We start from the raw sequence: 16,805 nt of genomic DNA, 5'->3' as shown, positions 1-16,805 counted from the left end.
GGATCGAACCCTCATCCTCATGGATACTGTCGGGTTCATTACCACTGAGCCACAGCAGAAACTCCCAGTGCTGTGCTTTTTACATTTTTGCGCTTTTATTGATGATTTTGCTATATAAAACTGCCCCCAGTGTGCTGCCTAATATTCCCAAGTTGCCAGAAGGCTGTGGTGTGCCTTATAGGGAAAATATGTTTTAGGTAAGCCTCATTCAGTCCTAACTTTTAGTGCTGTTGACCCTAAGTTCAGTGTTAATGAACCAACATTCCGAAAAAGGAAGAGAAAATTTGCTGATTTGTACATGAGGTCATTTCAGAAAGTCATAGGATAATATTGGCGTGCATTTGCAAAACGGGAAAAGTGGGTAAATTTGTGGATTTGTGAGGTGACAAACATAAAAAAGCCATGGTAGGCAGATAGTATTGCTGTAAGGCCGAAGGCCGAAGAAATTTACAGTCAGGCCCAGAACAAAGAAAATATGAAACTCTTCTTGGCTAGTGCTGGCTGGTTTACATGTTTCAAAAGGTAATAGTGTGAAATGGTAAATTTGCAGGCAGTGCAGATTTTACAGATTAGGAACCTTTGGAAAAAAATTTTAAGTATCTACTAAGTGTTATACAGGAAAAGGGTTAATGGAAAAGCAGTTTTTTAATTCTGAGATTATAAAGTCGCTGATGAAGGAACTTATGTTACCGCAGATGGCATTTTGGTTGACAAACCAGAGGCTTACGATAACTTAACCCTGTATTTCCCCTAGGATCAACAGTTCAATATTCACTAATTCAATATGCGTGGCAACTTTATAGAACATTACTACAAATAACAAGCATTGGCTGTAGTTTTAGTTTTAGTTTTTTAAGAAAACAGTTGATTTTTATTCTCTATATAAAAGTAGCATCATATGTTATCTCTAGTCTCAGCATCACTTGTGAAAAACCTTGTTAAAAAAAAATCAGAATCTTAGCTTTTCTCCCGGTTTGTGCTTGGTCTTGTTCTTCCTCTCTACATACAGATTTGAAAATCTCAAAGTAAAGACTTTACTCTTCATGGTATCCAGGCAAAAAAGAGATTATCTCAAATTCAAATGGTATGTGTAAAAGCCATTATTCTTGTGCAGAATGTACCACCTTAATTGATTTCGCTTACATAGGTAAATTCTTAGCCATACTTTAAATTACATAGATTTAAAAAAAAATTGAATCAAAATTCACATAGCATAAAATTAACCATTTTAAAATATACAATTCATTGACATTTAGAATATTCACAGCACTGTACAGCCAAGGTCTCTAGTTTCAAAACAGTTTTATCACCCTGAAAGGAAACATTGTACCCATTAAATACTCACTCCCCATTCCTCCCTACCCCCAGCTTCTGGCAACCAACCGCTAATCTGCATTTGTCTTCCCGGATTTGCCGGTTCTGGATATTTCATATAAATTGAATCATAGAGTATTTGGTCTGTTGTCTGGCTTCTTTCATTTAGCGTAACATTTTTGAGGTCTGTTCATATTGTGGCACAGATCAGTACTTTATTCCTTTTTAAGGCTGAATAATATTTTGTTGTATTTGTGGACCATGTTTTGTTTACCCACCCATCTAGCAATGGATCTTTAGATTGTTTCTACCTTTAGGCTATTGTGAATATTGGCTTCTGTGAACATTCATGTATAAGATTTTGTTTGAATACCTGTTTTCAGGTTTTTTGTACATACACCTAGTTGTGGAATCACTAGGTTGTAAAGTAATTCTCTCTTTGACTTTTTGAGGAACCACCAAAATGTTCCCCATAGTGGCCACATCATTTTACATTACCACCAGCAATGTATGACGTGTCTCAATGAAGTAGTATCTCATTGTGTTTTTTATTTGCACTTGGGTGACAACTAATGATGTTGAACATTTTTCCATGTGCTTGTTGGCCCATTTGTATATCTTCTTTTGGGAGAAATGTATAGGCCAATCCTTTGCTCATTTTTTTAATTGGAGGAGAGAGTCTTTTCGTTGCTGAGTTTCGAGAGTTCTTTGTATATTCTGTTTACTAGATTCTTATCACATATGGAATTTGCAGGTATATTCTTTCTGTAGGTTGTCTTTTTACCTTCTTGGTAGTGCCCTTTGGTGTGCAACATTTTAAAATTTTAATGAAGTCCACTTTATATTTTCTTTTGTTTGTGTTTTTGGTGTCATATTTAGATAAGATTTTTAGGAATTCATTTCCAAATTCAAATCATGAAGACTTACCCCTTTGCTTTCTTCTAAGAGTTTACAGTTCTATCCTTAAATTTAAGTCATTGATTTTTTTTAAAAAAAAATTAAGGCATAGGTGTTCCTATTGTGGGGCAGCAGAAACTAATCCAACTGGGAACCATGAGGTTGTAGGTTCAATCCCTGGCTGTGCTCGGTGGGTTAAGGATCTGGCGTTGCTGTGAGCTGTGGTGTAAGTCACAGATGTGGCTTGGATCCTGCATTGCTGTGGCTGTGGTATAGGCTGGCAGCTGTAGCTCCGATTCAGCCCCTAGCCTGGGAACCTCCATAGCCTGGGGTGCAGCCCTAAAAAGCAGAAAAAAAAAAAAAAATTAAGGCATAGCTGATTTGCAGTGTGTTAATTTCTGCTATACAGCATAGTGATTCAGTTATACGTGTATATACATTCTTTTTAATATTCTCTTGTATTATTTATCTCAGTATATTAAATATACTGTGCTATAAATATATAGTAGGACGTTGTTGTTTTTGTCATTGATTTGTTTTGAATTAGTTTTCATATACAGTGTGAGGTAAGAGTTCAACTTTATTATTTTGCATGTGGCTATCCAGTTTTCCCAGTACCATTTATTGCAGAGCCTATTATTTCCCCTTCCATTGAATCTTAGCACTCTTGTCAAAAAATCAGTGGACCAAAGGTGTATGTGTTTATTTTTGGATTCTCAGTATTATTCCTTTGATCTTTATCTCCTTATACTCCTACCACGCTGTTTTAATTACTGTAGCTTTGTAGTAGGTTTGTAATAAGTTTTGAAATTGGGAAGTATGAGTCCTTTAATTCTTTTTCAAGATTTGGGGGTCCTTTGCAATTCCATATTAATTTTAGAATCACCTTTTTTATATCTCTACTGTTGGGATTTAAATAGGGATTACATTATCTCTCTAGATTGCTTTGAGGAGTGTTGCTATCTTAACAGTATTAAGTATCTTAACAATATTAAGTCCTGTAATCCCTGAACACAAGCTGTCTTTCCATTTATTTAGGTCATCTTTATTTCAGCAATGTATCTTGCATCTTTGCTGTACTTATTAGTCATAACAATTGGTGTGTGGATTTTTTAGAATTTTCCATGAAGAGAGATAGTTTTACTTCTTCCTTTCTACTTCCAGTGGACCTTTGAATACCCTTTCTTTCTTTCTTCCTTTTTTTTTAAATGGCCTCACCTGTGGTGTGTGGAGGTTCCCAGGCTAGGGGTCAAGTTGCAGCTACAGCTGTGGCCTAATCCACAGCCACATCAACACTGAATCAGAACCACATCTGTGACCTGTGCTGCAGCTTATGCCAACACCAGATCCTTAACCCACTGAGTGAGGCCAGGGATTGAACCTGCATCCTCATGGAGACAGCACTGGGTCCTTAACTCACTGAACCACAGTGGGAACCCCTTATTTTTCTTTTTCTTGCCTAAGGCTCTGGCAAAAACTCCCAGTATGTTGATGATTGGCAGCAGCAAAATTGGGCATTCATGTTTTATTCCTGATATTAGCTGTGGGTTTTTCATAATTCCCTTTATCATATTGAGGAAGTTCCCTTCTGTTTCTAGTTTGCTGAGTGTTTTTGTCATGAAAAGGGTGTTTGATTTTTGTCACTTTTTTTGCATTAGTTAAGATGATCATATATATTTTCCTTTTATTATGATGATGTATGACATTGATATTTATAGACTTTTAAAATTCTTATTGAAATATAGTTGGTATTCAGCTTTGTATTAAATTCTACTGTACAGCAAACTGACTCAGTTATACATACATATATTGTTTTTCCTCTTCTTTTCTATTATAGTTTGTCACAGGATATCGAATATAGGTGCCTGTGCTACACAGTAGGACCCTGTGGTTTATCCATCCTATATAAACTAGTTTGCATTCGCTAATCCCAAATTTGGAATCCTTCCCTCCCTCAGCTCCCTCCCCCTTGGCAACCACAGGTCTGTTCTCTATGTCTATGAGCCTGTTTCTGTTATATAGATATATTCAATTGTGATACACAGTTTTAAATAGTAATTAATTAGTTGTTAGCTTGCCTTTTTCCTATCTTTTTTCACTGTACATAGGGTTTATTATGAATGACTATTCTGCAAGATTGTCCTCAGGATATCAAATATTAAATGACATTATCTTCTTAAAATCAACTTCATTAAGGAAGAGTCAGGATTTAAAACATGAGAAAGATCCAACAAGAGGGAGATTTTTCTGTTGCTGTCTGTAAAATTCTAAGGGTCTATGTGGCAAGGACTGCAGATTGCCTCTGTCATCTGAGAATGGCCCTTATGAGACAGGAAGGAAGAGGGCAAGGCACAACTGTTGTTGTAACAAGACTGACACAGCCACTGAGGACAAAAACTAGTTAGAACCAACTTGGCCCAAGGTGGCAGAAGGTTAGACTTCCGGTGGACCTTGAGCCTCCTTATATGTTTGTAATACATTAACATATAAATGACACACCCACCAGCGCCTTCACAATTCTGAAGCTGGCATAAAAGGCCTAGCCTGGAACTCCCTGCCTTTTCCCCAAGATAGTTGGAATAATCCTCCCACTTAGCCTATGAAATTACCCAGCTCATAAAAACTAACCACCCCCACAGTTTGCAGCCACTCTCACCTTCTGAGACATCAGCATTCTGCCTATGGAATGTGTATCCTGCAAGGCCACTCTCACCTTCTGAGATGGCCCACACTCTGTGGAGTGTGTTTCTTCCCAGATAAATCTGCTTGCACACTACATGGCTTGCTTCTAAATTCTTCCCTACGTGAAGCTAAGGACCCTCACTTGGCAGCCTGTCCCCAGGGATGCGACCTGAGATGTCAGCTTCTACAGCCCTTGGATGAGAAGTAGCAAAGAAACATAGTCCTGCAATTACAAGGAACTGAATTCTGCCACAACCATGTGAACTTGGAAGAGGATCTTGAGCTCTAGATGAGAACTCAGCATGGCATAAATCTTGAGTTTATCCTGTGAGATCCTAAGCAGAAAAATCCAACTCTGATGTGTCTGGACTTCTGACCTATAACTTTGTGGTAATTTGCTATTCCTTTGGCAGTTTTCTCTGCTTTCTTTTTCTTTCTTTTTTTTTAGAATTTTCTTTTTCTTTTCTTTTTTCCAAGGCCGCACCTGTGGCATATGAAAGTTCCCAGGCTAGGGGCGGAATCAGAGCTACAACTGCCGGCCTAAGCCACAGCCACAGCAGTGCGGGATCCGAGCCACATCTGCAACCTATACCACAGCTTATGGCAACGCTGGATCCTTAACCCACTGAGCGAGGCCAGGGATTAAACCCATGTCCTCAAGGATAGTCAGGTACATTACCGCTGAGCCACAGTAGGAACTCCAGTTTTCTCTACTTTCTTGAGAACGTAGCTAAACTTTTCAAAGGATGTAAGCATTTATCCAGTATTTTTAGATTTTTGTAGCAGGAGAGTTTTAGCAGATTTTCTAGACTGCTATTATTGGAAAATTAAAAAAGATAATTGTGTGTTTTAATGGTTGAGTTTCATATACAGAAATATTGGGTGTCAGCCAAAGTGTAAAATTACTTTATTCATTTCTTAATTTCCAGTTTTAAATGGCAGCTTCCTCTTTTTTAAAAAAAAAAAAGAGATCAGGAGCCTGATTTTCCTGTCTGTTTCCTGAGGAAGCAAAAAGGCAGAAACTTGGTGAATAGCGAGACTAGTGGTTGCTATAGTAAGCATGGGACTTCCTGGCAGTGACTCTATTAACAGTAGGAAATGGAACCATGGTAGTAGTGTTCCTCTAATTTGCCATAAGATTTTGTTTCCCATCTTTAGGGTAAGAAGTTCTGCTATATCAAGGAATTGGCTCTTCCAGTTTATTTTATTTATTCAGTCAGACAGTGATTAGAAAGCCTCACGGACTGTGTACATTGCATGATACTTAGGAGTTTTGTAATTATGTGACAATTATGACACATTTCAAACAAGGCTCAAAAACTTGCATGTATGTCCTTCGGAAGGAAGCCCTTTTCCTCCGGTGGCTACTGACATATGTTGATTATAGACTGTATTCAACCAGATGGTGAGAACATAGAATCAGACATACTTGGGTTTGAGTCTCAGTCTTGTGGCCTACCAGTTGTTTGACAGTGGATAAGTTATTTAACTGCTCTGTGCCACAGTTTTTTCATCTGCAAAATGAAGTGATAGGGATGGAGCAGGATAGTTGTAGTTAGAAGTCTCAATAGGAGAGCATAGACAGAGAGGGAAACCTAGGGAACTTTGGGGGATAACCGCAAGTTAATAATTGCTCAAGAAAGCCATCAGAATGAAGCAAGTTTAGTTAATAAAAGCATGAGATATGCCTCAGGTTATTAAGTGAAAGATAAAATGAGGCCTGCCTTCAAGTTCAGCAAGACAATGACCAAGGACCAGAGATGAAAGGAAAGATGACATTCCAAAATAGGAGACCCTTGTTATATAGCAACCTGAGATAATTCCATGTATTTTAGCGTATGTTACTGCCCTTCTGCTGATTTGAATAAGCAGTATGACGGTCCTAGTTTGACCTCATAGGGTCAAATACTCTGTTACTGGATACAAAGGAGGAGCTAATGATGTAAGCCTAACCTCTACTCGAAGAAAGAGGAAGAGGTGGTTTTTCCCACTCCCCAGTTCCCTTACAATATAAAATGTAGCTCACCTATCCTAGGGGCAGAGCCTCCTTGCTAGCCTGTTTGCATCTCTCACCAGTGTCTTATCTTAATAAATCTATTTCTTGCCTATCACTTTGTCTCCACTGAATTCCTTCTGCATTGAAGTAAAAGAACCTGAACCTCAGTAAGTCCAGACACCGGGTGAGTGATTCTAAATTAAAAACCATGGGTTCAAGTCCCAATCTTTTGGCTGGGTTTGACTCCTGGCCCGTGGGTTCCAGTCCCAGTCTGGGTTTAGGCTAGGTTCAATTCATAAGTGTTGTCAGTTTCAGAAGCATCTATTTTCTGTGCTTGTTTTAATACATTAAACAGTGTACATTATACACTTGACACAGTGCCTGACATACGTATACTAAGCATTAATAAATGGTTATTGGAGTTCCCACTGTGGCACAATGGGATTGGCAGTATCTTGGGAGTGCTGAGTTGCAGGTTTGATCCCCAGCCTGGCAGAGTGGGTTAAGGATCTGGTGTTGCTTGCAGCTGTGGCTTAGGTCAAGACTGTGGCTCAGATCTGATCCCTGGCTCGGGAACTCCACATGCCAAGGGGCAGCCAAAGATAAGCAAAAAATTTTTAAAGGGTAATTATTCTGCCTTTTTTTGGGGGGGGGCATACCTGTGGCATATGGAAGTTTCCAGTCTGGGGGGTCGAATCGAAGCTACAGCTGCCAGCCTATGCCACAGCCATAGCAACTTGGGACCCGAGCCGAGTCTGTGACCTACACTGCAGTTCATGACACCACCAGATCCTTAACCCACTGAGAGAGGCCAGGGATCGAATCCACATCCTCATGGATACTAATTGGGCTCATTACTGCTGAGCCACAGTGGGAATGTCCAAAAGTTATTATTTTGATCCTTGGTGTGATGCTATTTTTTTTGACGTGTCTGGTTATTTCTTTAAAAAAAATCTTTTTTTAAAGTATGCCTGGTTTTTCCTTCTTTATTAGTTGACTTTCAAGATGTGATTATACTTAAAGGTGCCATTTAGAAAGGAGAAGTGTGTAAAAGGCATAAAGACTACTCCTAGACCCAGCTCTAGTGCTCATCAGCCACTGTATTGGCATCTCAAATTGACTGTTTCAAAAATCCATACAACAATTGGCAAACTGGTCTGCTGACAATGTTTGCAGAGCCCACAAACTAAGAATTGTTTTTACATCTTTAAATGGTTGGGGGAAAAAAAAAGCAAATCAAAAGATTTGATCGAAAACAACCCCTGGAGTTCCTGTTGTGGCTCAGTGGTAACAAATCTGACTAGTATCCATTAGGAACTTCCATATGCTGCAGGTGTGGCCCTAAAAAGCAAAAGAAGAAAGAAAAAACCGCACAACCCAAAACAAAAATCAACCCCCAAAACCCCAAACACACCCTGCTGGGACACTTTCCACCCCCACCCTCTGAGATTATGATGTCCTTGGGCTGGGGATGGTGGGGGAGTGGGTTCCTAACCCACTGTACCATAGCAGAAACGCCCTACCTGACTTTTTAGTTCCTTAGTACCTGGCCTTGTGCTTTTTGGCTTATTTATGACTCACCTCTCTGTGAATTTGAGCACATTGTATATAAAATATATTAATTTACCCTACTGTAAGGCTATTTCCTCAGGAGCAAAATTTCGTGTAGAGTGTGTGTGTGTGTGTGTGTGTGTGTGTGTGTCTGTGTGTCTTTTTAGGGCCTCACCTGTGGCATACACAAGTTCCCGAGCTGGGGTCGAATCGGAGCTGCAGCTGCAGCAATGCAGGATCTGAGCTGTGTCTTCGACCTACACCACAGCTCACAGCAGTGCCAGTCCTTAAGCAGCTGACTGAAGCCAGGGATTGAACCCGCATCCTCATGGATGCTAGTTGGGTTTGTAACCTGCTGAGACATAGTGGGAGCTCCATAGTCTTCTTTTTTTTGTTTGTTTTTTGGTTTTGCTTTTTAGGGCCACACCTGTGGCATACGGAGGTTCCCAAGCTAGGGGTCCAGTTGGAGCTACCTACAGCTGCCTGCCTACACCACAGCCACAGCGACATCAGATCTGAGCCACATCTGCGACCTACACCACAGCTCATGGCAACGCTGGATCCTTAACCTGCTGAGCAAGGCCAGGTATCGAACCCTCAACCCCATGGTTCCTAGTCAGATTTGTTTCCTCTGCTCCATGATGGGAACTCCTCCACAGTCTTCTTTTAATGTTTTTTATTATGCACAAGTAATATATGATTAAAGAGTACTCGGATAGTACGTAGTTCCCACCATTGTCAACGTTTTGTTTATGGGGAGTCTTATTTTTCCCCAATGGTTTTTGTTCCTCTATCAGTGTAAGTAGTACACTTAATATGTGCAGTTGGGTTCTCCAGGAATCAGATCGAGATGAGTAGGGAGAAAGGATTAGGTTGGGCATGGAAAGCCATCAGATTCACCTGACAAAATTTCTGCCAGCCCAGGTTGCCTGATAGAGGAATATCTCACTGGTCAGAAAGGGCCTCTTCTTTGTACCATACCTTGCCCAGTCATTGGCTGGGGGCAGTCTTGAGGAAAGGATGCCCTCTCTTTGAAGGTGGATTCTAAAGAGTTTAATAGCCAGGAGCTGTCAGCTGACCACACTTTTTGCAACTAGACATCAAGTCCCTTATTGAAGGGGGATCTGAGCAGTCTGTCTTTGTGTCTGCCAGGACACAAAATGTTCTCACATCCATTAGGATGGCTACCATCAAACAAACAAATTAGAAGACATATGTTGGTGAAGGTGTCAGGAAATTTTGAACTCTGTACACTGTTGGTGGGAATGTAAAGTGGTATAGCAGCTGTGGAAAACAGTATGGAGTTTCTTCAAAAAAATTAAACATAAAATTACTGTATGACCTGCAGTTCTGCTTCTAATATATGCCCAAAAGAATTGAAGGCATCTTAAAGAGATTTTTGTACGCCAGTGTTCATTAGCAGCATTATTCACAGTAGCTAAAATGTGGGAACAACCCAAGAATCCATCAGCAGATGCATGACTAAGCAAAATGTGGTATACACACACAGTGGGGTAACACTGAGCCTTGGGAGATTCTGCAGTATGCTTCAGCATGGATGAGCCTTGAGGGCATTATGTGAAGTGAAATAAGCTAGCAACAGATATTGTATGATTCCACTTATATGAGGTATGTGGACTGGTCAGAATCACAGAAACAAAAGAATGGTGGTTGCCAGGGACTTTGAGGGAGGGAAGCTTGGGGAGTTATTGTTTAAAGATATGGAATTTCAGTTTTACAAGATGAAAAGAATTTTGGAGATGGATAGTTGTGGCGGCATAACAACGTGAATATAGTTAATACCACTGAACTGTGTGTTTAAAAATGGTTAAGGTAAAATAAAAATTAAAAAAAATTTTGCTATATATGTTTTAACACAAAAAAGGTATAAAAAATTGATTCTCAATTTTCATGTGTAACATAAGTGGGTTATTTTGTAATCTTCTAAACTTTTTAGATCGATACGTAATGTTCTCACATGTGCTTACTTTATGTATCCATTCCTTAGGTTTCTAAATTTTCTGTATTAGTAAAAGTACAGCAATGAATATCTTTCTGTGAAGGTTTTTTTTTTTTTTTTTTTTTTTTATATATTGTGTTTAGAATTGTTCTCTTTGAATAGGCTCCCCAAAGTAGATTGAAGACTCTAAACATTTCTTTTCTTTTCCGTGTGTGTGTGTGTGTGTGTTGAGTATGAACATTCTTAAGGCAAGGGCATGTTCATGAAGGCATGTTGAAATCTTCTTTACAGTGTCAGTGGAAGTTACAAGCAGCCTGTACCATCGGATCCTCAACAGCTTTGGATCTTGTTTTCTTAATTTTGGCTGATGTGTAACTGAAAAATGAAGTCTCTTTGTTTCTTGCCTGCATCCTTTATGGTCTTTGATAGATTGTGAATTGAAGGATTTGGTTAACTTAGTCCAAAGGAATGAAGATGATAATGATAATAAGGTCTCCAGAATCAGATTGATCAGGTTCAAAACCTGGCTCTGCTACTTACCTCTTTGTGACCTGGGACAAGTCTCTGCATCTGTTTATTCATCTGAATAACAAGGATAATGGTAGCATCTGCCTTATAGGGATGTTGAGGCTTAAATGAGGTAGAACACATTAAAACACTTAGTATGATCTCTGGCTCATTGCATGTACTTATATGTTCGGTATTATTTCAAAATAAATGTGATTATTTTAGTATTTTAAGATTTAGAACATTAAATTCAGACTGTAGTCTTTTTCCAGCAGAGAAAACTGATTGATAGATTTGGCCTGGGTCTCTTAGCTAATGGGTTGCAGAGCTTGGAGCTAAAGATGGGTCTTTGACCAATGTAGGGGTTTTCAGTCTTGGCCTTTGTGGATAATTCTTTGTTATGGAAGGGGCCGTCCTGAGCTTTGTTAGACAGTCAAAACTGTCTTCATACATTGTCACATGTCACCTGGGGGGAGCCTTATGGTACTTAACAACCCTGTAGTGGTGTAGTTCAGGTTTGGGGATTAGGGAGAAGTGCTCCATCCTGCCTTCACAGGAAGGACATCTTATTAGAGTGTACTCCTCTCCCCCAGAATAACCAGTGGTATTTAAATAGGACTGTTTCGTCTTTCTAAAGGTTTTCTTTCTTTAGTTGCAGGTGGCGGAACCGAAAAAAGTTATTTATGAATTCCAATGAGTGGAGATGGATGATGCAGTTCAAATAACTAAGGTAAGAGAAATAAAACCTGAGCTGCAAGGAGACTGTCACCCAAGTTAGTGTCCTCACACAGTACAGCTAAAGTCGTCTTCTCTCCTTCTCCATTTTATCTCCAAGCTATAAGAGTAGTTCATTTTTTATGATTAAAAATGTTATAATCATTTAAGATAATGATTCTCAACCTGGTCATGAATCAGAATCACTTAAAGAGCTTTAAGATATAAAAGGCCAGAGCTGTGCCCTGCTGTCCTGCCCTTTTTGGATTAAAGTTTCTGTGTGTAGAACATGGGTGATCCTGCTATGGATCCTTGTTGAAGGCCTGTTGCACTGAGAGATTCAGAGCATACAGTACTCAGTCTGTGTAGCATTAAGCAACAACTTGCATTATTAAGGAAAAACCGGTTTTCATCATTCAACTTTCCCATTGCTCTGAGTTTTAAGTGGCAGTGTAAACCAGCACTACAGCTTCAGAAAACTTTTGAATATTTTCTACAAAGCTAAACATACATCTGTCTAATAACCGAGAAATTCCACTCCTGGGTATTTACCTTTGAGAAATGAAAACATATGTCTACATAAAGACTTGCATGTGAATATTCACTGTAGCTTTTTCTAGTAGCAGGAAAAAAGGGGAAACAGTCAAATATCAAATGTAAGAACAGGTGAAAAGATAAATAACCAGTGATATATTCATACAGTGGAATTCTACTCGACAGTAGAAAGGAGTGAACTACTGCACAGGAACATGGGTGAATCTTACAAGTATAAGTTTGAGTGAAAGAAATCAGTCACAAAAAATAGTGGATATAGTTCAGTTGCCAGAAGCTATGATGATAGAAGTCAGACCAGTGGTTCCTCTGGCAGAAGGAGGAAGTATGAGAGAGCAGCATTGAAAGGGTTTAGAGGAGTTCCTGTCGTGGCTCAGTGGTAACGAACCCAACTGGTATCCATGAGGACGAGGGTTTGATCCCTGGCCTTGCTCAGTGGGTTAAGGATCAGGCGTTGCCATGAGCTGTGGTGTAGTCGAAGATGCAGCTTGAATCCAGTTGCTGTGGCTGCGGCATAAGCTGGCGGCTGCAGCTCCATTTCAACCCCTGGTCTGAGAACCTCCATATGCCGTGGGTGTGGCCCTAAAAAGAAAAAAAAGAAAAAGAAAAGGTTTTACAGACATTCCCACTGTGGAACGGTGGGTTTAAGAATCCAGTTACAGTGGCTCAGGTCACTGTAGAGTTGTGGGGTTGATCCCTGGCCTGGCATAGTGGGTTAAAGGATCCACTGTTGGGGCAGTCGTGGCTAGGATCCCAGGCAGATTCAGTCCTTGGCCAGGGAACTTCCATATGCCACAGTTGCAGCCATAAAATTTAAAAAAAGAAAGAAAGTAAAGGCATATGGAGTTCCAGGCCAGGAATCAGATCCAAGCCACAGTTGCAACCTACGCAACAGTTGTGGCAACACCAGATCCTTTAATCCACTGTCCAAGCCAGGGATTGAACCTGCATCCTGGTGCTGCAAAGATGTCACCTATCCCATTGTGACACAGCAGAAACTCCTTGAGTTTTTTAAAAGTACATTTGATGGGCAAAATTAAAAATTATAATAGTGCCTTGTGGCTCTCAACGTGCACGGAGAAAATACTTAAGACAAGTGTATCGTAAAGGGGTAAGGTAAAAGGACCTTAAAGATAGTAAGGTTTCTACTTTCCACTTAAAGTAGTAAAAGGTTGATTATTAGTAGACTGTGATAATCCCTATTTTAATCTCTAGAACAATCACAATAAAAAAAAACTATGCAGGAGTTCCCATTGTGGCTCAGTGGGTTAAGAACCAGACCAGCGTCCATGAGGATGCAAGTTCAATCCCTGGCCTCAATCAGTGGGTTAAGGATCCAGTATTGCTGCAGACTGTAGCGTAAGGTCAGATACGCCTAAGATGTAGTGTTGCTGGATCTGATTCCTGGCCCGGAACTCCATATGCTGCAGGGTGGCAGAGAGACAGAAAACAAAGTCAGGAAGAAAAGAATTGCTTAGTTAGTGTATATGTATATATTCAGTACATGTATAGCATATACATGTGCATGGACTCTTTCTGCTGCTTGTTATTCCTGATGTTTGGAGGGTTCCTTCTGTTATCATTTACTTCCTATCTGAAGAAATTCCTTTAGCCATTCTTTCAGGGTTATTTTGTTGATAATGCATTCTTTTCTTTTCTCCTTTTTTTTTTTTGGACACACCTACAGCATGTGGAAATTCCTGGGTCAGGGATCGAACTTGCACCATATCAGTGACCCAAGCAACTGCAGTGACAATTCTAAATCCTTAACATGCGTCACCACAAGGGAGCTTTGACACGTTATTTCCTCATCTTCCAGTGTCTTTATTTTACCTCCATTACTGAAGATATTTTTACTCTAAGTAATATTTTGGCTTGATCATTTCTTTAAGCATTTGAAAAATATTGTATACTTTCTTATGGCTTCCATGGTTCCTAATGGAAAAATAGGCTGTCCTTCAAATTGTGGTTCTTTTAGAAGTAGTGTATCATTTTTCTCTAACTGCTTTTCAGGACTTTTGGCTTTAGTTTTCAGCAGTTTGAATGTTTTTATCCTTAATTACATTTTGGAAGTTTTCAGCCTTTATTTATTCATTCATTCGTTCATTCATTCATTCATTCATTGATCTTTTTGTCTTTTAGGGCTGCACCAGCGGCATATGGGAGGTTCCCAGGCTAGGGGTCTAATCAGAGCTGTAGCCGCCAGCCTACACCACAGCCACAGCAACGTGGGATCTGAACTGCGTCTGTGGTGTAGGTACACCACAGCTAATGGCAATGCCAGATCCTTAACCCACTGAGTGAGGCCAGGGATCAAACCCGCATCTTCATGGATGCTAGTCAGGTTTGTTAACTACTGAGCCACAACAGGAACTCCATCAGCCATTATTTTTTAAATAACTTTTTTATTTCTGCATTCTTTTTCCTCTCATATTTGGGGACTCTAGTGGAACAAATGTTATTATTGTCCCACAGGACTCTGAAGCTTTGTTCATTTCTTTTTAATCTCTTTCCTCTCAGTTGTACAGATTGGACATTTTCTTTTGTTTTAGGGCCACACCTACATCATATAGAAGTTCCCAGGCCAGGGGTCCAAACAGAGCTACAGCTGCCAGCCTACACCACAGCCACAGCAATGCTGGATCCTAACCCACTGAGTAAGACCAGGGATTGACCCTGCATCCTAATGGATACTAGTAGGGTTTTGTTTCCACTGAGCCACAATGGGAACTCCCAGATTGGACTTTTTTTTTTTTTTGGTCTTTTTTAAGGGCTGCACCCATCGATTATTGAAGTTCCCTAGCTAGGGGTGCAATCAGAGCTGTAGCTGCCAGCCTACACCACAGCCACAACAGCATGGGATCCAAGCTGCATCTGGGACCTACACCACAGCTCAGGGCAACGCTGGGTCCTTAACCCACTGAGTGAGGCCAGGGATGGAACCCGCATCCTCAAGGATACCAGTCAGGTTCGTTACCCCTAAGACACAATGGAGCTCCCCATACTGAACATTTTCTATTGATTTGTTTTTAGTGATGCTATGTATGCTCTGTCATTTCCAGTCTGCTGTTGAGCCCATCTAATGTTTTGCATTTTTTGTTTGTTTGTTTTCAGTTTCACCTATTGCGCTTTTTATAGTTCTAAAATTTCCATTTGGTACTCTATATCTTCTGTTTGCTGAGAGTTTACAGTTTCTTTTTGGAGAACTTTAAGATAGGTGCTTTAAAATCATTTTCAGATAATTTAATCACATGTATTTTCTTGATGTTGACATATGCTAATTGCCTTTTTTTCATTCAAGTTGAGATTTTCATGGTTCCTTGTGTGACAGGTAATTTTGGATTGCATCCTAGACATTTTGAGTATTCTGGTTCTTACTTAAATCTTTTTACTAAACAGGCAGTCAACCTGTTTAGGTTTAGAGTATGTACCATGGCCCACATTTGTTGGCTCTGGTTCAAAAGTCAGCTTAGTTTTCAAAATCTTACTATGCCATTCTGGTTTGCCCTGTGTATATGCTACCGAGACCAACCTGGAACTTTGGGCATTATTCACACCAGTGATTAGTGTGAAACCCTTTGCTGTTGTTTCTGGTCACTTTTACACAGTGGGTCACTTAGAGATAGTCTAGGATTTTATACTGATATTCAGAGGATTCTTTTTCTAGCTCCCTCCTCATCATGATCTACCCTACCTCCCCATTCTCTAGTTGGGTTAAAGTTGGAGCTCCACCTTGTTATTCTAGGGTGGAAATGAAAACAGTGCTCCACCCACATTCTCTGAAGCTGCAGGCTGGTGGGGGTGGGGGGAGGTGCTGCCTCATTACAGGGCAGGGTTGGGAAACACTGCCTGGTGAGGAGAAGGAGGGGTGCCACTTTATGTTGTTGTTTGCCTGGAGTAGCACAGGTATGGTCAAAATGTTTCTTTCTTGCTGTGCTGCCCTTTTCCTGGTCCTGAGTCTAGAGAAAGCAGGCTTTTCTTGCTGCTTTTTAGTTTGTGCACATCGGTGTTTTCAGGTTGCCTCTCCAGAGCTTAGGGTAAGACTTATTAGAAGTCAGACCAAACCAAACCAAACAAAAAATCAAAAACTTCCCATTAGGGAGTTCCCGTCGTGGCTCAACGGAAACGAATCCGACTAGCATCCATGAGGTTGCAGGTTCGATCTCTGGCCTTGCTCAGTGGGTTAAGGATCCAACCTCGCCGTGAGCTGTGGTTATGTAGGTCACAGATGCAACTCGGATCTGGTGTTGCTGTGGCTGTAGTGTAGGCCAACATCAATAGCTCCAATTCGACTCCTAGCCTGGGAACCTGCATATGTGGCCCTAAAAAGACAAAAAAAGAAGAAAACTTCCTGTTAGGGCAGTTCTGTGTCCCATGGTTGCTAGCCAGTCTACTTTCTTTTTTCTCCTTTTCAGAATCTTCTGTCAGTTGCTCATGAATTTTGTGGGGTTTTTTTGGTTTTGTTTTTTAATTTTGGGGGAATAGAGTGAAATATGCTTATTCCATCTTGTCCTGACCTGAAAGTCCATGTTTCAGTTTTCAATTATAAACAGTAGCTTTTCACCTCTGTACCTTTTCCCCCTAAGTACATAGTCTTGCATCTGCAAATAAGTCTGGGTGAGGGGGTCCTCA

General features: G+C 40.3%; 1 protein-coding gene and 1 long non-coding RNA gene across 10 annotated transcripts in view; one reads left to right on the top strand and one right to left on the bottom strand.

Moving 5' to 3' along the window:
* PTPRA (protein tyrosine phosphatase receptor type A) overlaps positions 1 to 16,805 on the top strand; it is a 158,604-nt gene that overhangs the window by 44,286 nt on the left and 97,513 nt on the right. For 4 of the 9 annotated variants that reach the window (XM_085002699.1, XM_005672777.4, XM_085002700.1 and 1 more), the window contains 1 exon segment: positions 11,560 to 11,637. Coding sequence is in view for 4 of the 9 variants with exons in the window: in XM_005672777.4 (XP_005672834.1) it covers positions 11,611 to 11,637 (27 nt within the window). In the remaining 5 variants the exon portion in view is untranslated. 9 annotated transcript variants of the gene reach the window in all.
* The window catches only part of LOC146395233 (uncharacterized), a 301,554-nt gene that overhangs the window by 218,639 nt on the left and 66,110 nt on the right, over positions 1 to 16,805 (bottom strand). The window lies entirely within an intron of this gene.

This window comes from Sus scrofa, chromosome 17, assembly GCF_054392235.1.
Source record: "Sus scrofa isolate SSC_HxYL_T2T_F1_AM1 chromosome 17, Sscrofa_HxYL_maternal_Yorkshire_Landrace_v2.0, whole genome shotgun sequence".
Lineage (NCBI taxonomy): Eukaryota > Metazoa > Chordata > Mammalia > Artiodactyla > Suidae > Sus > Sus scrofa.
This window is presented reverse-complemented; position numbering and strand designations above follow the sequence as displayed.